The sequence below is a fragment of a genome, unplaced genomic scaffold, assembly GCF_019419815.1.
Source record: "Pyrus x bretschneideri cultivar Hongxiangsu unplaced genomic scaffold, Pyrus_bretschneideri_v1 Contig44, whole genome shotgun sequence".
NCBI lineage: Eukaryota > Viridiplantae > Streptophyta > Magnoliopsida > Rosales > Rosaceae > Pyrus > Pyrus x bretschneideri.
Genome location: NW_025999768.1, coordinates 2,411,796 through 2,431,740, shown reverse-complemented (window position 1 = coordinate 2,431,740; position 19,945 = coordinate 2,411,796). Strand labels below are relative to the sequence as shown.

The 19,945-nt window shown below is 38.9% G+C and overlaps 5 protein-coding genes and 1 pseudogene across 5 annotated transcripts; 4 read left to right on the top strand and 2 right to left on the bottom strand.

The window, feature by feature from the left end:
• Positions 1-766: 766 nt before the first annotated feature.
• LOC103936719 (NHP2-like protein 1) lies at positions 767-2,617 on the bottom strand. Its single transcript, XM_009346574.2, is given in 6 exon segments — positions 767-1,035; positions 1,114-1,245; positions 2,029-2,105; positions 2,108-2,131; positions 2,246-2,366; positions 2,457-2,617. Coding segments are annotated over 6 exon segments (384 nt in total). The 5' UTR covers positions 2,460-2,617; the 3' UTR covers positions 767-1,008.
• A 674-nt stretch (positions 2,618-3,291) lies between these two features.
• LOC103936720 (signal peptidase complex catalytic subunit SEC11C) lies at positions 3,292-6,747 on the top strand. The gene is made up of 8 exons (XM_009346575.3): positions 3,292-3,506; positions 3,651-3,763; positions 4,747-4,818; positions 5,205-5,240; positions 5,371-5,416; positions 5,685-5,772; positions 6,272-6,329; positions 6,475-6,747. The coding sequence occupies exons 1-8, from the start codon at positions 3,428-3,430 to the stop codon at positions 6,523-6,525; spliced, it is 543 nt and encodes a 180-aa protein (XP_009344850.2). The 5' UTR covers positions 3,292-3,427; the 3' UTR covers positions 6,526-6,747.
• A 581-nt stretch (positions 6,748-7,328) lies between these two features.
• LOC103936735 lies at positions 7,329-10,538 on the top strand (annotated as a pseudogene).
• A 145-nt stretch (positions 10,539-10,683) lies between these two features.
• LOC125469576 (chaperone protein dnaJ 49-like) lies at positions 10,684-13,337 on the bottom strand. Its single transcript, XM_048567000.1, has 2 exons — positions 11,913-13,337; positions 10,684-11,030 (listed from the first exon to the last, which is right to left on the bottom strand). The coding sequence occupies exon 1, from the start codon at positions 13,032-13,034 to the stop codon at positions 11,928-11,930; it is 1,107 nt and encodes a 368-aa protein (XP_048422957.1). The 5' UTR covers positions 13,035-13,337; the 3' UTR covers positions 10,684-11,030; positions 11,913-11,927.
• A 785-nt stretch (positions 13,338-14,122) lies between these two features.
• Positions 14,123-16,601, top strand: LOC125469689 (ribosome biogenesis regulatory protein homolog). The gene is made up of 8 exons (XM_048567371.1): positions 14,123-14,294; positions 14,559-14,709; positions 15,050-15,101; positions 15,305-15,433; positions 15,533-15,650; positions 15,873-16,056; positions 16,155-16,268; positions 16,356-16,601. The coding sequence occupies exons 1-8, from the start codon at positions 14,197-14,199 to the stop codon at positions 16,494-16,496; spliced, it is 987 nt and encodes a 328-aa protein (XP_048423328.1). The 5' UTR covers positions 14,123-14,196; the 3' UTR covers positions 16,497-16,601.
• A 907-nt stretch (positions 16,602-17,508) lies between these two features.
• Positions 17,509-19,554, top strand: LOC125469600 (adenine nucleotide transporter BT1, chloroplastic/mitochondrial-like). The gene is made up of 3 exons (XM_048567133.1): positions 17,509-18,301; positions 18,515-18,680; positions 18,777-19,554. The coding sequence occupies exons 1-3, from the start codon at positions 17,706-17,708 to the stop codon at positions 19,245-19,247; spliced, it is 1,233 nt and encodes a 410-aa protein (XP_048423090.1). The 5' UTR covers positions 17,509-17,705; the 3' UTR covers positions 19,248-19,554.
• Positions 19,555-19,945: the final 391 nt, after the last annotated feature.

Below are 19,945 nucleotides of genomic sequence, written 5' to 3'. Positions count from 1 at the left end.
GTATTATTTACTCTGCCTCTTTCCTCAGGACGTGAAATTTGGATTCTCTTTGGACTTTAGCTTGATGACCAGAAAATCTAAACTCTTAATTTGTGTGAAAGAGAAATCGAAGACAATAGTTTGTGTGTGGTGGGGGCCAACATAATGAGTTAATGGGGATCGTCTATTCAATTTGAGTGGTCTGTATTGTCTGATCCTTAGGCTCCGTATAGTGAAATCCAAAGTGGAACCCTATCCAAGTATGTAAATTACTCTAGATAGTGAAATCCATAGTGAATCTTTGTCCAAGGACGTAAATTACACCTTTCTACACACAAGCATTTTCTCTCGAATTGCAATAAGAATTCTTGAAATTTTCGACTTTGATTACTTGAAATCATTGATTTAACTCCTCTAAGTTCGATGATGACCATGATTGTGTACAAGATTGCGAAAAACTTCGTTAAGGCTCTAACTAAGACAGTAAAAGGGACCAACATGAGGTCAGATGACACCACCATACAGAAAACACCATACTTTCAGAAGTGGCATTACTAGATCTTAGCCTAAGGATCTTTGAACACGAACACGTTCCGAAACAATGATTCTTAACCAAAATGTAGCGTCGAAAAAGGGTGCTCATTCAGCTGGAGGAGCTCTATATGCAACCACCAAAACGACATTAGCTCCGAGTAAGAACGCTGCCTAGCGTACAAGAGACACCGAAACACCAAGTAATTTTGCTAAAGCATTACTAATGACCTCACCTGAAACAGCAACCGAAGAATAACGCAATCAATCCATGCAAGTTTTTACACAAGATTGTACTTAAACAGCAACACCCAACTCGAATTCATCCAAATATACTTCAGATTCATGCTGCCAAGCAGTTCGTTAAAAACAAAAATTTCAATACAAAGTGAACATGAAAGGATTCCTAGTACACAACAACTCCATCAGTCAAAGCCTCTGAAGGCTCTCGCTACAGTCCGAGAGGCCCATCACACCGAGTATGCATTCCGAAATAGTTTAGATAAGGAGCTTCTCAATGGCATCCTGCAGTTCATCATATACGATGTTTAGAATACAGAACTAAATCCAGAAACTGTAGTTTAAAACTAGAACGAAGAGTACCTTGAGTTGTTGTATTTGTGACTTCAATTGACTTCCCTCGTTTGTTGTCACAGAGGCGGCAATGACGGGTCTTGTGACACCGCATGCTCGTCCAAGTGCTTGCTTCGAAGGGACAAACACATAGGGCACATTCTGCACAAATTCAAGTAAAATGTTTGTAACATGTTGTATACTAGGTTTTAAAGTTCCAGCATAAAATGAAACAGACACACGAAAGTTAAGAGTGCACTACTGTCTTGGGGCATGGTGTTACGTGTCTATAACCACGTGATGCTTATTGAAAGGATTGTCGCATATGGGACGTGTACAATCTAAAATGAAAAGGGCATAAGCTTCGCTGCATCAATTTAAAGCCGTAGAACACAGCCACAAGCACCAACCAAACGTAATAAATGTGTCTGGTTTGGGTACAATGTCAGCAATGCCTACTACAAAAATGGAACATCAAACAATTTGGAAACTACATGAACTACCTCAACTGACAAATAATAAGCCAACTATCAAGTCTAAAAAGGTTGTCGTATATGGGACGTGTACAGTCTAAAACAAAACGGACATAATCTTTGATGCATCAATGTAAAGCCGTATAACACATCCCAACCAACCACAAGTAAATAAAATCGGTAACACCTACTACAAATCTGGAACATCAAACACTTCAGAAACTACACGAACTAACTCAACCGACAAATAATACGCCAACTATCAAGCCAAAAAGGAAACATTTTATCTAAAAAGTGTAGAAAAATAAACAAAAAGAGGCACTTTAATATGTCATTGTGCAAAGCATCAAGTCACTGAACTACCCCCATATGAGAATCAACACTATCACAATCAACCAACCAACCAAAACTTACAATTCACAATCAAAACGCATTAAAAACACGATAATCTAATGACCGGAAAAAATAGTACCTTATCCTCAGCCAGCAGGGGAAGGTGAAGAAGAATCTCCAGGGGCTCGGTATCCGCCGCCATCACTATAAACTCGAAATACCCCTGTTCAAGGTCTTAGTTGCTGAAAAAAAAATGACAAACCAAATGTCAAATTCCTCAAAATTCTAAGTCCCAAGATTCACACAAAAATGATAAAGAAAAATGGATAAAAAAGTAGCAGCATTCGGTTGAGTACCTTCATTCGCGCCCTTTTTGAGCTGCTTGTAGTTAGCAGCTTGCTGAACCAGGTCGAGTATGGTGATCGTCAGCTGCGCGTCGGCCAACGGGTACGCCTTCGGGTTCACTGCCTCTCCGGTCTGCAATTACAGTCAAACACAATAAAATAGTCAATTCAGAAACCCTAATCGATCGATTGAGAAGATCAGAGTTGAAGTACGAGAGGGTACCATTGTGTGTCGCCGTCGATTTCGAGGGAGTAGAGAGGCTAGGGCTTTTGACGCGCACCGAATTAGGGTTTAAGGAGGAGAGCGTTTACCGTGTACGGCCGGGAAATTTATAGAGGGGGTTTCTGGGCCGCCGTCGTTTATGCTGAGTGTAATGCACTAGAGTTTGTCGGCCCGATATGGAACATTGGGCTCATCTTGTATTGATTTTGGACCGGTCCATTTTGATTATATTTTATAATAAATTTAGAAAAAAAAAATCATTTCGAGAACCATGAACGATAACAACCACTACAGTTTTATCTCACTAAGTGAGATCGGTTAAAATTTTAATGTTGTACTTGAAAACATTAAACTACGCCAGTAATACAATACATGCAAACTCGATAATTAGACTAATTACATGATCAATTTAATCCATATAAGAAGAGAAAGTTAGCAGTTTGTCAAAGTATGAAATATTTCAAAAAACTGACCAAGTAAGATAACTCTCATATTAGATAGATTAACATGTGGTTGTGAAGGACCAAAATACATGAGGTTTCATGATTTTGTGAAGAGTGTCGTATGAGGTTAGAAATAAGATGAGTTATTTAATTTTTTTCATTTTCATTTGCTATTTCCTAAAAATAAAAAGAATGATGCCAACAACTTTAATTATATTTTGTTGATCACTTGATATGGTAATTGGTAATTAGATTTTTAATTTAAATTATTAAATAACGTATTTAATCATGAACGACCACATCACGTATAGTCTAAAATCATCACGTGACGTGGCTATCTATGTCCAGGTGGCGAAACATGATTTGGCTGGTGACAAACACCGCAGCCATTGTTTTCAGGCAGACGCTTTCTCGATTCTCCTACTGTAAGATCCCTCTAGGTCGACAGAATCAAAATTATCAAAACCAAATACCAAATTTACACCCCGTAATCTCTCTGCTTTTCGCAGCTGCTCAGAATCAGAAGCAATGGGGTGGTTTGGGGAGACCCTGGACTCCATCAAGTCCATTCAGATTAGACAAGCTCTTTCCCAAGCCGTCACTCTCGGTCCGTATATATCTATACAAACACACACATATATATATATATATTATGTATTTGTATATGTATTTACACGTATATATGTTTCAGTGGCTTTTTTGTTTGGGGTCAATGAAGATTGCAGCTAAGGTGTTTGATATAATGCTTCAGGTTTGATTGTGACGTCGGCATTGATTATATGGAAAGGGTTGATATGTATGACTGGGAGTGAATCGCCTGTGGTGGTTGTACTATCTGAAAGCATGGAGCCTGGCTTTGCAAGGGTGAGTTGAGCTCAGTTGTTTTGTTTCTGTTTTTCTTTGTACCCAAGATTTGTTTATGTGTTTAAAGCCTTGTATTTTAGTCCAGAAGTGTCAATTAAGCATGTTTCAAGCAAAAAGTTAAGGGATTGAGGTTAAATTTGGCATGTAGATTATAAGAGCTACTAGTCCTTGGAGGGCTAAGGTGATGCGTCTTGAAATCCTAATTGCCGTGGTTCTGCTACATCGCAAGGAACAATTGTGAGGAATAGCCATTCTAGAACAATGATTCGGGGTAAGAATAAGAAAAAAAGTAAAAGTGACCGAGATGTGAGGGAAAAACTTTTGTTTTACATTTCCAGAAAGACCACCATTTGTTTGTTTACCAGGTTCAGCACGAAATCGGAAAAAGCTGTACCAAGGATTGCCAAGATACGATGAACGGAATAAAACCATGCCTTTTACCTGGTTTGAACAATGACTCTGTGTTCTATAGTTGTAAAAGAAATTGGGGGTCAGGGTGTTAGAGTGGTCAAAATTTCAATTTGCTGAATGGAATTGTATACAAGATTCTATCAGAGGATACATATACGAATGTTTTAGTATAGTAGTATTTCCCTTGAGATTGAGGTGCTAAGAGGCCTAGTGAATATGCTGATTATTTTTGCTCAATGGGAGATGGTTTCTTGATTTCGGGTCATTTCAAGTTTCAACGTTGAAATTTCTAATGAACCACCAGTACTATGGCTGCACGCATTTGGTCCTAGCTGCCCCAATTGATGCAACTCTTCCTTGTAGAACCATTTTACCGTCGTTTCACTTGCAGACTTTCAGTTACACTATTTATGCGCCTTTTGGTTTTTGCACGTGCGTGCTTAACTGTTATGCTGCCTCATCTTTGCTTTTCATTTAATTTTTGGTTTCTCATATTACCATTGAACATGCACAAAAATTTGTGCTTTCATCTTCCCTTTTTTCAATTTTGCTGACGTGATGATGTCTTTCAGGGTGACATTTTGTTCTTGCATATGAGCGCGGATCCTATTCGTGCAGGAGAAATCGTGGTGTTTAACGTGGATGTATGTCCTTTTTATGCTATTCGTCCTCCAGTTCATTTGTTTTAAACTTTCTTATATGTCCAATCCATTGATATGAGAGTCATTCAGTATCATATTTTGTTGTTATTTTTAATTTTTCTGAAATTTATGGATCAAGCATTGAATGATTAGTTTTCAATGCTGGAGGTGGTGCAACTCTCTTGGTCCATCAGTATAGAGTAAATGTTGTAACAGTGAAGATATGGCACTGGGCAATATCTTAGCTATGAAATTCAGTTCTTAATTTGTTGAGCTGCTTTTCATTTCACTGATAATTCCAAAAGTACCTTTTGGGTCAGGCTACTGGGCTATGTATGTCTTTTGTTGTGTTTGTACTTCTTCTCACATATCTTTTGCTTGTTCTCCAGGGACGTGATATTCCAATTGTTCATCGAGTAATTAAGGTAAGAAATTAGAATCACGGGTTAATATCTAGATGAAACTAACCATCTGAACAAAAGGTTGGCCCTATGATAGCATCTTCTTTCATGCTCGTTGAATTCGTTAATTGATATAATAACCATCTTCTGTTAGGTTCATGAGGAGAAAGATACTGGAGAAGTCTATGTCCTCACAAAAGGTACTGTTTTCTTTTGTAAACATATTGATTAGACATTTTAATCTGTGTTCCTGTCGCTTGTTCCTGATAAATTATCTGCTGTTCTATTGTCCATATAATTTATGAAAAAAGGAAGTGAAACAAGATCTTGAAGTCATTAGATGAAGGCGTAGTTGCACTTGCACGTGATAAAGTCCAAGGATTTGAATATGTTTTGATACTTATGATTCTGTCTATCATTTTATATTCTATGAATTAGTAACTGCGGTTTTGATTTACTATTTTGCAGGAGACAATAACTTTGATGATGACAGGAGCCTGTATGCTCGGGGCCAGCGGTGGTTGCACCGACGCCATATCATGGGGAGAGCTGTTGGGTATGCTTCTTTCATTATTTTGAAATTCTTTTTCTGACTGTTTGGTGATACTTTTATAGCTGTTAGGCACGTTAAAAACTGAGAAATAAGTTATAACAATGTAAAGACAATCAGAATATGTTATTTTTGCTGGAAATCGGAATATATATTCCAGTTATGTATGTATTGAATATCGATGCATCTAACATCACGTGTTCACTAATATAATGGTTGATTTATCTCTACAATGGTCGATTCTGCATACATTTCAGCATGGTACTTATATCTGCCTAAACCCTGAAGTTATCTTGTCAAAAGGGCTAATATATGTTAAAAAATTTTGGTTCTCTGAAGGTTGAGTTGAACATGGGAGATTTTTTATTGTGCTTATATCTGCATCTTTGCCTTCTTTATCGTCGAAAAAATAGGTTTCACTAAAAGAAGAATGCGGTCATTTTTTGCCACGAATACATATATAAAATACGAAGTGTATTCATATACATTTTTGGTTCCTCTGCAGGTTTTTGCCTTACGTTGGCTGGGTGACAATTATCATGACAGAAAGGCCTATAATCAAGGTCTGCGTTTACACATCCTTAAGTTGCACACATTCTTCAGATTTTCTTCTAATCATGCATCAGTAATTTTATATAACACGGCGGCGGAATCTCTTGTCATTCGATTACAAGGTTAATTGTTGTCTCGCGTGTTTCTTTCTTGCAGTACATTCTCATAGGGGCGCTGGGATTGCTGGTCATAACCTCCAAGGATTAGAGATGCAGCTGCAGAGAGCCAGATACAAGTTTATTTTCTGAAGCAGGAGAGAGAGAGAGAGGCCAGTTGAATTAAAACTGTAATTTCACATTCGATCTTTACCCCTTGCAATGTTGCGATTTGCTCAATGATCATTTTCATTTCTTTATTTCCTTTTTCAAATCAGAGGAAACACAAGCGATGAACATTTGAGATTGCTTCAGTAAGAAACACTTCTGCTCATATTTTAGCGTTCCCATAAGTATTTCCCAAACCGGTCCAATATCTACAACTGGAAACTATAAGTCCCCGTTACTCGTTTTATTGCTTAAACTAGTGTATTGAACATGATATGTAACATTAACAACAGCAAAGCTCTCATATGAGCTCATCGCGACCGTGGTTACGCATACATGGCAAGCACTAGTTAAATCACAGACAATTTTACACAAACTCATTGTGCATCGTGTATAGGACTAGAGAAAATAAAACGTGCGCAGGCCGCTGTCAATTTTCATCATGTAGGACTCCAAAATTTGCACCTGTTATCCTTCGCATTTGGTCCGCAACAAGAATAAGTTTAAGCAAATCTTTCATTCAATTGTGCATATATTTCATACTATCAATCCACACAAGTAAAGAGTGATTATTTTTTTTTAACCAACGATATTATCTACATTAAGGGGATGAGAGTGTGCTAGCAATAATGTGATTCAAATTCACCATTGACGAGAATCGAAGCTAAAACTTCTCACTTACAAGTGAAGAGGAATACCAATATACCGTAGTAGTAGGAATACCATTATTATTTGAACCAAGTTGTAATTGTGAACACCGCATATCTCCAGACTCTTCTTGGGACCGCCCAAAGGGTAACCCGCCAATTCAGATGATTCAGAAAACCGTTAGAAGCAACGGCCTTGTTTCCCTCCCACAAAAATGCAAAACCCTAAACCAGCTCAAGCAAATCCACGCTCAAATCCTTACATGCCGTCTACCCGAAAACCTGTACGCCATTGCTCCGCTCCTCTCCGCCGCAGCAACCTCCAAAGATGCTTCCTTTTTATCCTACGCGTGCTCAATTTTCAAGCACCACCATAACCACCGCAACATCTTCATGTACAACACCATGATCAGAGGATGTGTTCAGTTGCACTCGCCGGTTCCCGCCATTTCGTACTATTTAGACATGTTGAATTATGGGTTTGTTCCGAATAACTACACTTTTCCGCCGTTGATTAAAGCGTGCACGATTCTCGCACTGAATTTGAAGTTCAGTGGTCGATTAGTTCATGGCCATGTGATTCAGTTCGGGTATGGTGACGACCCTTTTGTTATTAGCTCGCTGATTGAGTTTTATGCCGTAATCCCTGATATGGAGACTGCAAAGATGGTGTTTGATAAAAGTCCTAACAGGGATGTGGTAGTGTGGACGGCAATGATTGACGGGTATGGGAAGACAGGGAATGTTGAGAATGCCCGAGCTTTGTTTGACGAAATGCCGGAGAGAAACACTATATCTTGGAGTGCGATGATGGCTGCGTATTCTCGGGTGAACGAGTTCAGGGAGGTGCTTTCTTTATTTAGGCAAATGCAAGAAGCAGGCACAAAGCCTAATGAGTCGGTTCTTGTTAGTGTTCTGACTGCCTCTGCTCATCTCGGTGCGGTCACACAAGGACTGTGGGTGCACTCCTACGCTAAAAGGTGCAATCTTGAATTGAACACGAGATTGGCCACTGCTCTGGTTGATATGTACTCGAAATGCGGATATGTGGAAGCAGCATTACGGGTTTTTGAGGGCATTCTTAACAAGGATGCCAAAGCGTGGAACTGCTATGATCGCTGGAGTTGCAATTAATGGGGATGCGTTGAAATCACTTGAACTCTTCAATAAAATGGTTTTAGATAGGATACAACCCACAGAGACCACATTTGTTGCCGTTCTCTCGGCTTGCACACATGCAAAAACGGTTGACAAGGGCCTTGAATTGTTTCATCAAATGGAGACCCTTTACGGGGTTAAACCTGGGCTTGAACATTACGCTTGCATTGTTGACCTATTGGCCAGAGCAGGCATGGTGGAGGAAGCTGAGAAATTTATAGAGGACAAGATGGGAGGGCTAGGAAATGGGGATGCCAATGTGTGGGGAGCATTGCTGGCTGCATGTAGAGTTCATGGGAATGTTGAAGTTGGTGACAGAACTTGGAAGAAGCTTGCAGATATGGGAGTAGCTGACTGTGGCATTCATGTTCTTTCGTATAATATGTACAAGGAAGCTGGCTGGGAATTGGAGGCGAAGAGAGTCAGAAATATGATCTATGAAGCGGGAATGAAGAAGAAACCTGGTTCCAGTGTGATAGAGGTAAATGGCGCGGCCGAAGAATTCTTTGTTGGTGATCTTTGCCATCCACAAGCAGAAGAAATAGTTAATATGCTCAACTCCTTTCGTAAAATGGTGAATTTTGAGGATATTTGAGGAGGTATCCATTTTAGTTTTCATAATTTTATGTAACTCTGTTATTTTATTTTTCATAATTTAATGCAACGGAGAGATGAACAAATGTATTTTACCGGTTAATTTACAGGAAGCATGAAACATATTAACATGCAGTTGTTCGATTCTCGAACTTGCTTCATTTACCTCTAGATGAAGCTAACCATCTGAGCAAAAGGTTGGCCCTGTGATAGCATCTTCTTTCATGCTCGTTGAGTCTGTTTAATGATAATAATGGCCATTTTCTGTTAGGTTCATGAGGACAAAGATACTGGAGAAGTCTATGTCCTCACAAAAGGTACCATTTTAATCTGTGTTCCTGTCACTTGTTCACGATAAATCATCTGCAGTTGTATTGTCCATGTAATTTATGAAGAAAGGAAATGAAACAAAGTCTTGAAGTCATTAGATGATGGTGTAGTTGCACTTGCACGTGATAAAGTTCAAGGATTTGAATATGTTTTGATACTTACGATTCTGATTATCATTTTATATACTATGGTTTAGTAATTGTCGTTTTGGTTTACTATTTTGCAGGAGACAATAACTTTGATGATGACAGGAGCCTATATGCTTGGGGCCAGCGGTGGCTGAACCGACGCCATATCATGGGGAGAGCTGTTGGGTATTCTTCTTTCATATTTTGAAATTCATTTTTTAATCTGTTTGGTAAAATTTTTATAGCTGTTAGGTAAGTTAATAACCGTGACATAAGTTAGAACAATGCAAAGACAATCACAATACATAATTTTTGCTGGAAATCGGAATACATGTTCCAGTTATGTATGTATTGAACGTTGATGCATCTAACATCAGCTGTACACTAACATAAGGGTTGATTTACCTCTACAATGGTCGGTTCTGCACGGTACTTATATCTGCCTAAACCCTGAAGTTATCTTGTCAAAAGGGTTAATACATGTTAAAATTTATTTGGTTATCTGAAGGTAGAGTTGTACCTGGGAGATTTTCGATTGTGCTTGTATCTGCATCGTTGCCTTCTTTATCCTCGAAAACAAAGGTTTCACTGAAAGAAGAATGCGGTCATTTTCTGCCACGGATACATATATAAAATATGAAGTGTATTCATATACATTTTTGGTTCCTCTGCAGGTTTTACGTTGGCTGGGTGACAATTATCATGACAAAAAAGCCTATAATCAAGGTTTGCTTTTACACATCCTTACATTCTTCAGATTTTCTTCTAATCATGCATTATTACTCACTCAGAAACGTAATTTTATATAACCCGTTGGCGGAATCTCTTGTCGTTCGATTTGAAGGTTAAGTGTTGTCTCGCGTGTTTCTTTCTCGCAGTACATTCTCATAGGGGCGCTGGGATTGCTGGTCATAACCTCCAAGGATTAGAGATGCAACTGCAGAGACACAGCGAGATACAAGTTTATTTTCTGAAGCAGAGAGAGAGAGAGAGAGAGAGAGAGAGAGAGAGAAGCCAGTTGAATTAAAACTATAATTTCACATTCGATCTTTACCCCTTACAATGTTGCAATTTGCTCAATGATCATTGTCATTTCTTTATTTCCTTTTTCAAATCAAAGGAAAGGGAATGCGGAGTTAAATTCTTGTCACGAGCGATGAACATTTGTGACTGCTTCAGTAAGAAACACTTACGCTCATAAACGCTTTTAGCGTTCCCATAAGTAATTCCCAAACCGGCCCAATATCTACAACTGGGAAACTAGAAGTCCCCGTTACTCATTTTATTTCTTAAACTAGTGTACTGAACATGATATGTAACATTCACAAAAGCAAAGCTCTCATATGAGCTCATCGCAATCGTGGTTACGCATACAAACTCAGCACTAGGTAAATCGCAAACAATTTTACACAAACTCATTGTGCATCATACATAGGACTAGAGAAAATAAAACGTGCGCAGGCCGCAGGCCGCAGCCGCTGCCGATTTTCATCATGTAGGACTCCAAAATTTGCAGCTGTTATCCTTCGCATTTTGCTCCGTGCGTATGGTCCGCAACAAGAATACTGAAAGACTGGCACCAAACAAGCAGTCTGCACCAGAGAACAATAATGCAAAGCACTTTGTTACAATTTCGATAACAATGAGACATTACATTTTATTCATGTAAAAGCCAAAAAACAACCATCATTCGATGAAGATAAATTAGCAACGAGTCAACACAAACACCGCAGCCAGGCATTAAAAAACCGGCATGCTAACTAACCTCTCGCTTCAAACACAACACAAACCTAACTCAACTTCAGATTGGCTCCAATTACTTGAGAGATAAATTTAAGCAAATCTGTCAATACAATTATGTATATATTCATACTATCAATCCACACAGGTACACAAAAAGAAGAAAAAAACACGGAAAGAATCATCATTTTGTTTGAAACCGTAGATTAGTAAACGAGTGGTAGTTTCATCAAACTAGCTAACAAAACTTAGCCGTCAAGTGAAGTAGCATATCACTGAGAGAAGAATGGGTAAAAGGGTGCTGAGATGAGGCATAACACTAAAATTCACGAAAACACCACAAATACAAGATGGCTTTACAAAATGATTCATCCTTTCAGAAACTTAATTGTCATCTCTGTCTAAAACTTCGACTTGGAGTTTTTTTCAGCAAGAGATCGTATCGATGATAACACATTGCTAGAGCTAAGAGATTACCAGATATAGATTCCATAACCCGATCACACATAGAACGTTAGCTTGCGCCATTATCAACATAAACGTAACAAATGTAATATCTGGTGAAGTATTACAGGGAGGAGCAAGATGTAACATCTGGTGTTTTAATGCTTATAGTTTGTATCATGAGAGAACAAAAAACAAAATCACTTATTGCATATTTCCTCGCTAGTTTTCCCGATAAAAGACAGAACTTTACATCATCTAAAAGAAAAATATGGCAGAATAAAATGGACCTTTGGTTCTAGAGTTTAAGCTGCAGTCTCAAACTGCTGCAGCATGTCACAATGTGGTGTTTCGCGAATAAATCCCCACTGGCGGCGCTGCATCTCAAGCCGACAATTCTGGGAAAGAGTGTTGAAGTATTCTCTCTCAACCCGGTGTTCTAGATTGACACGCTCCGAGGTATGTGGCGGGAACTCTTGCTCAAACTTGGTTGACTTAACATAAAAATTCACACCCTTCTCCGTAGTAAAGCGGTATTCGTAGGGATAGGACCTCGAAAGAGCATAGATAGGCTCAGAAGACGGCATGAAGCTGACAAGCAGAATAAGTAACACTGGCAGCAACTGAATTAGAGTCCGAATATTGGACCCACCAGAGCCATGATCACCACCCCTCTGCCCCATTCCGTTGTGCCCAAAACTGAATCCCCGGAACTGGGTTGCCGGAGCCATTCCTCCTCCTCCAAAGAAAAAGTTCCTAAAGATCTCCTCGGCATCGACATCCGCATCATAGAAGCCATTAAAGCCATTAAATCCATGTGCTCCATGTTTGGTAGCACGTCTCTCGTACACGGGCTCATCAGAGCCCATAACATCATACTTTTTCCTGCTCTCTTGATTGCTAAGACACTGGAACGCCTTCGAAACGGACTTAAACGCTTCCTCAGCTCCCGGTGCCTTGTTCTTATCGGGATGAACCTTCAAAGACAGTTTTCGATAAGCCTTTCGAACATCTTCAACAGTGCAACTCCTTTCCACCCCCAAAATCTCGTAGTAATCCTTCTTCTTCTTCAGTTGTCTCACCATCGCAATCTGCTCCTCCGTGTAGGACGCAGCTCCCGATGGTTTAGATGACGAAGACCCAGTCGCCGTAGCCCTCTGGCGAACCGATGGTTGATCGAACGGCTTAGCTGAACCCAACCCAGATGGCCCATTGGCAGACCCACCAGCATCCGAACCCGATTGAGGATTGCAATTTCCGTCAATCGACGACAAGAGATCGTCGACGGGCAACGCCGGATCGAGACGGCGAGCTTTAGTCAGGAATTTTACGGCACGGCTTCGATCCCCAGCTTCCAAAGCATCTTTCCCAATTCTGAAGCATTTCAAAGCATCGTCTTTGTTTCCATCCATCTCGAAATTTTCCAGAAGACAAAAACAAAGAATTCCCAGCAAATATTTTCCCGGAAAACTAGTACCCCATAGAAATTGAATTCAATTGGATTACAAAAATTGAAAAAAAAAAAAGGAGAAATTTTGACTTACGAGGGAGATGAATCTGAAGGAGATATGTGCCGGGGATCAATCAATTACTGGGTATTTGAGATTTTGATCGATTTAGGGTTTCATGATGCGGGAGATTTGGGGCGGAGTCCGACTCGGTGAGGGATTTTGGAGGAAGTGGTAGTTCTTGACTCTTCTTTTATAGTTTGGCACCTTCATGTGGTTTTGAGGACGGTTGAAAGTGGTTACAGTTTCCCAATTTATATAAGCCCAAATATTCAGCAACAAAAGGCCCATTTGGCCCAGTTGTCCGTAGGAATATTGATATGAAACGGAGAAGTCAAGGTGACGGTGATTTAAATCAATCATGTTTCGGTCTGTGAGAAATTCAAACCAACCCTGTAACGTTATTAGAAAATCTTATAACATACGGCATCATTTTATTGATGGTGATTTAAATCTATCATGCTTATGTTTGTGAGAAATTCAAACCAACCTTGTAACGCTATTAGAAAATCATATAGCATATGACATCATTTATTGATTGAAAACGTCACATTAGCTTTTGGAGAAGAATAATTTACTTGGCATGGAAAGCGACGATAAATGTCTAATTGTGACATGAAAGTCGTTTTCCTTAGGGATAATAAGAGTCTATTTGATAATTATTTTGTTTTTAGTTTTTAATAGCCATTTTATTTTGCTATTTACTTCCAATTTCGAAAAAAAAAAATAAAGTCAACACTTGAAACTCAAGGAAGTAATTTTCAATTTTTGATTTTCTGTTTTCAATTTTTTTTAAAGATTACCAAACAATATTTCAATTTTTAGTTTCAAAAAACGTTTAAACAAACTGAAAACGAAATCATCCATAAGCTTTTCTCAAAGTTGTAAGATTAGATGGCCCATTTGGCCCAGTCCTAGATCCAGATGGCCCAATCCTAGTCTGTTTTTTTCGCTAAAAATTATCGTCTTTATTCATAAACCCTAAACCCCTAAACCTGAAGTTATTTCCTTTCTTCTTTCTTCAGCTTTCAAGTCGCGAGCTGCGGAACCAAAAGAGGTCGCAGCAATGGAGATCCCGCAGCAGCAGCAGCAGATTCAAGTCGATCTGGGTAATCTCATGGCCTTCGACCCTCATCACAGCTTCCCCTCTAATCCCTCCTCCAGGTAATTATTTATTTTTCTCTTGTTTTTTTTTTTTTTTTTTTTTTTTGTTGTTGTTGTATAATTCTGTCTTTGTAACTGTTTGTGCTCTGAGAAATTATTGAAAATTTATAATTTTGGAAATTGGGTTTTTAATTTGGATTAGTCCCAGTAGTAGAGTTGCAGTCTTTAAGTTAAATAGTGAATTTTTTACACTATGCTGATAGGTTTTTGTTCAGTGGGTGAAATTCTGATTTGCTTTTTGGTTTTTTGTTTTTATTAATTTAGGGAGGAATTAGTGAAGGAATGTATAACGAAAGGGACTGAGTTGGTTCAAGCTATTGCAAATAGTCTTTTCAACTTACCTTCAACTGAAGATATAGACGGTCCAATTGTGCAATTGCCCCGTCCTGAAACTAAACTGCCAAGACAGAAGCATGTAAGGCATTCATCTTAGTTTATGATTCTCCAACGACGTTTTTTTTTTATAGGTTTTGATCATGCATATTAACATTGGATAGTGAATACGTGATTCACAATCTGTTGTTTGAAAAGAAGTGGAATGGTAGTTTTAGGTAACTGTCGAAATTTTTGTTGATCCCCCTTGTCGTGCTGCCAATTTACGGTTCCTCTCATGCAAATTGGTTGACTAGAATGTTAGCATATGCAAAAGGGCTGTTGATGCTGCTGGTTTTTTTCTGTAACCGATTTAAGAGTTGCTATTGTATTCTTAGCATAAACGTCTGACTGCCAATGGCATATTCTTTTGTTCTCTACAGCTTCCAGTGCCTAAACCTCCAACGAAATGGGAAACTTTTGCCAAAACAAAAGGTTGGTCATTACTGTATGAGTTGAATAGTACCTTTCTTCTGTTTCTTTTTTCTTTCGTCGTTCCCCCCTTAAGGCTCTGTTTAGAGTTTCTCATGTGGGCATTTGGGCCTTGAGAAATATAGTTGGATTTAAGATTTTCAGAAATTGGATTATCCTTAAGCTGAACTAATGTGTTGGTTATATTATTTTGATATGTATTGCAGGTATCAAGAATCGTAAAAGAGACAAGATTGCATATGACGAGCCGACTGAAACTTGGAAACGTCGCTTTGGATATGATCGTGCAAATGATGAGAATAGTGTACCTATCATTGAGGCGAAGGAGACTGATGGTAATTGTTTCAAAATCTTAAAGCTTTCTTATTTTCTTTTGTAAGCACTGAAATGCATGATTCGAAAGTTATCTTTCTGCTCTCGTTACTTTTTTTCAGTGCCAGGGGAGGATCCTTTTGCTAAAAGGCAAGAGGATAAAAAGAAAAGAGTTGAAAAACAAGACAAGAATAGGTTGCAGAACTTGAAGCAAGCTGCAAAAGTCGGTGCTTTACCAAGGTATGCCCTTCTACTTCTCCATGTTATTCAAAACATAGATGGCTCGTCACTAGTTAAAGTAGAAAACCAGTTAGCTGCTTAGACATCCAATTTGGTAATCAATAACTACAAAACGATATAAGCTAGCGTTTATATTGGAAATTCACACTTTGGGAAAGTTTCAGTGATCTTAGATGTTTCTTTTCCATTGCACAGCATAATCTAACTAAACTCTTTCTACAGCCATGTTCAACTGGCTGCCACACGATTGCCCATAACGGGAACCCAGTCTGCAACGAAGAAGTTTTCTAAAGATGAACTGGGTAATGTAGCAGGAATAGCAGCAACTGCAACGGCCAGTGGTGGTAAGTTTGACAAGAAATTGCCAGGGGAAAAACCTCCTAAACATAAAGGAAAGTTCCGCAAGGTATGTATTTCTCATCCTAGCCATGTTCAACTATTTGTCGCACATCACAATAAACTGATAAATGCTCTTGCCCCTTATTCTTTCGGCTTTGCATTCAGTTTTTACCAGTTGTAGAAGGAAAAGGGAAACACTCGCAAGAGCAGGAACAAACAGATAAAGTACTGAACAAGCTAATCTCTAAGAATTCCCATGAGATATTTAACGTTGACAAGGTTCATCTCTTTCGCTGTCAAATGGTTTTCTGCTGCAGTATTGATCCGGTTTGAGGCCCTCTTATTAATTGGATTGTTGTGACACAGGCTGTTAACATGTACAACGTCAAGAAGGACAAGAAGCGAAAGAACAAGCCGTGGATGTCCTCAAGCACGTTAAAACCGAAGAAGAACATCCAAAAGAAGCCATTAAAGAAGGGATCTGCATCGAAAGGAAAGGGAAAGTGAATGTCTTATTAATGTCACCGAGAAGATATTGGGGTTTTGATGTAGGTTTTACAAGTTTAATCATTTGGAATCAAAGATTATTATGCAAGACTTCTTTATTTTTCAGGAGCAATGTTTTCGCGCGCGCACACACTCTCTCTCTCTCTCTCTCTCTCTCTCTCTCTCTCTCTCTCTCTCTCTCTATGGTATGTGCATGTCTTTGGGATGAAATATGTCGACGTATAGTTTTTGGTATTAAACATAGCCACGTAGTTGAATAGGATCTTCCAATCAAAATGTAACTTTATTCTGCTTATTGGAAATTTGAAACATCAACAATCAAATTCTATCTGAATCTCGTGGACTCAAAGTGCCAAGAAAGTTTCTCACGAACAAATGTAACGTGTAGTGGACATTAGACAGAAGTGGATAATTCATCTGAAATGCGGACAGTCTAATTCATCCAATATCTAAATTAATGCCTTTCGTTTTATTTGAATGAGATAAGTCGTGATATGAAAAGTAATTTAGAATGATAAAAGTTATGAATGGAAATGATACTTAGTTGTTTAAATATTAGACAAACGTCTGTATTTCATACATGGTTATTCAACTATGATATGGAACTATACCCATGTCTGCATACCCTAATCAGAATGTAATACTTGGTTTTTTATGTATTGATTACATATTGTAACATGTGACATAATTTTCGATTTCATCTGTTAGTAAATACCAAAAAAAAAAAAAAAGGTCATGAATATAAATATTTTTTTTTTCTTAAAAAGGAAATCAGTTGGTGGCGAAGTTACGATAATCCATCATCTCGAAGGCCAGTAAAACTCACAAAGACATTTAGCCTCGTTTTGACTACTATTATGTGATTCACCAATGCCAAAATGTGAACCCAAGACGAACGGTATGAAATGTGGGCCTGAAGTTTACCCAACGTTTGTTTTTTAGTAAACACAAGACAGTCGACAATCATAATAACTCCAATACCATTCCAAACGAGTGTTGTAAACCAAAAAACCGTAGAGGGGTCATGAACCATAGAAAAATAAATAAACCCCACTGGCCCTTTAATCCCCCAATTTCCCCAAGAGTCAAATATAATTGGTTATCCTAGTTTCGAAGTATTGGCAAACAAAACCTAATCATTTTAAGCCGACCCAACTCTTTTTTCTCCTCAAAGATTTGATATTTATATAGTTCCAAGCTTTTGGATTAATGGATAGGAGAAGATTGCAGGCCACTGAAAATACAATCGACGATGTAGTATTCTCTTGTTCTTCCGGGATTAGAATCCAACGCAGTCCTCTCAATAGTACTTCACAATCCGGTGGACTGTTTGCCAGCGTTGGACAAGTTGCAGGAGGATTTGGTATCACACCAAGTCCACAGAACTCCATAAACCAAACCACAAAGCTTCTGAGCTCCACGTACATGACATACATGCCCACGCCGGATTTCAGGCTGCGAATTAGTAGGGTTGACGAGTTGGTGGAGGCAGAGTCACTGTTCGAGGTTGGAGAAGCAGAAGAGCTGCTGAAAGTTAACAAAATCAAAGGTAATGGTGGTGGTTTGAGGTTGAAAATAAAGGTTGGGAATGCATCACTGAGGAGGCTGGTGAGTGGAGCGGTGGCAGGAGTGGTGTCGCGGATGGCGGTTGCTCCGCTGGAGACGATACGGACGCATTTAATGGTGGGGGGCAGTGGCCACTCCAGTGCTTCTCATGTTTTTCAGTCTATCATGGAAACTGATGGATGGCAGGGCTTGTTCAGGGGTACTTTGGTCAATGTCATCAGGGTTGCTCCAAACAAGGCCTATTGAGGTATGATATTCCAGACGAGTAAGATACTAGTACAAAAATTCTATGTACATAACGTCAGTAAAAAATGATTGTGTATTGACAACATCTCGTTAAATTTTGTTAGTAACAATGATATTAACACATTATCAGTGACATATTAACGATAAAAAAGAATGTTTCATTCTATAACTAGACTTGGATAACTTCATATTTCGACCTCTTCTTTTGTGCAGTTATTTGCTTATGACACGGTGAAGAAGCACTTAACTCGACCCGAAGAAGACCTGAAAATCCCTATCCCGGCTTCATCAATCGCAGGCGCTGTTGCCGGATTTAGCTCAACCTTGTGTACATACCCTCTCGAGTTGTTAAAAACACGATTAACCGTCCAGGTAAATTGGTTCGCGAAATTTGAAAGGACTATTGAATTCGTTTGGTTTGTTTTCTCTGCATTAGTACTCACAGTAACATATTTTACTTGATTGCAGAAAGGAGTGTACAACAACTTTTTCGACGCAATTTCAAAAATTGTCCAACAGGAGGGAGCTGCAGGGCTATACAGAGGCCTCACCCCGAGTTTAATTGGCGTAATTCCATACGCTGCCTCCAACTATTTTGCTTATGACGCGCTCTCAAGAGCTTACAAGAAAGCTTTCAAAAAGGAGGAAATCGGAAACATAACAACTCTTTTGATCGGATCAGCAGCTGCTGCAATTTCGAGCAGTGCAACTTTCCCGCTTGAGGTGGCTCGGAAGAGAATGCAGGTTGGGGCTCTCAGTGGGAGGCAATACAAGCACATACTTGATGCTCTTTCGAGCATACTTGCCAGCGAAGGAATCAGTGGCTTGTACAGAGGGTTGGGGCCGAGCTACATGAAATTGGTCCCTGCTGCTGGGATTTCCTTCATGTGCTACGAGGCTTGCAAGCGGATGCTCACTGAGAGTGATGAAGAAACCTAATACAACTATACGCGCGCCAAAAGGACTCCAAATTTCCAGTTTTGGATCATTGATCGAAAAGTAGCAAGGTGGTTTTTAGTCCATAAACTGAAAGGGTTTGGCTGGACAATCATCAAACTGTAAGTGATCTTTACTTCATCATAACAAGCACCAACCAATCCCTCCCAAACTCGTTTCTTGGGGGTGAAGAAAAGTAAAGTTCAAGTAGTCTTCCAGAAGGTAAAGTGTGTTTGAATCATGACCTAATCTCTTAGGGCTCTATTTAGAAAATTGGACTTGAAAAGTTCGATTTCTTTTTTCAAGAACATGGTTTCTGACTACAATTCATAAGACTCAAAAATTCGTTGCAGTGAAATCGAACAAATCTGGTGAAATCGAACGAATCTCGCTGAAATCTAACGGATTTTGGGGCAAAATTAAACGGCGCTTGTGGCGTCCTCGTAAATTTGTTTATGTTAGCGGAAAGAGAGAACAGAGAGATGATTCTTATTGAAAAATTGTAAATTTTCCCCTTTCTGTTTTCCGGAAGCGAGTTTTTTTCTTGAGTTAGTTTTGAATTGTGTTATTGAGAAAATTTTACTAAACATGAATTCTGACATGACACACAGAAACTGTTTTTTATTTTAAAAAGGAAAGTGTTATTGGCAGTCCAAAAATCATTTACACTTCTCATAAGTGTATTTTTACAAATATTGAAA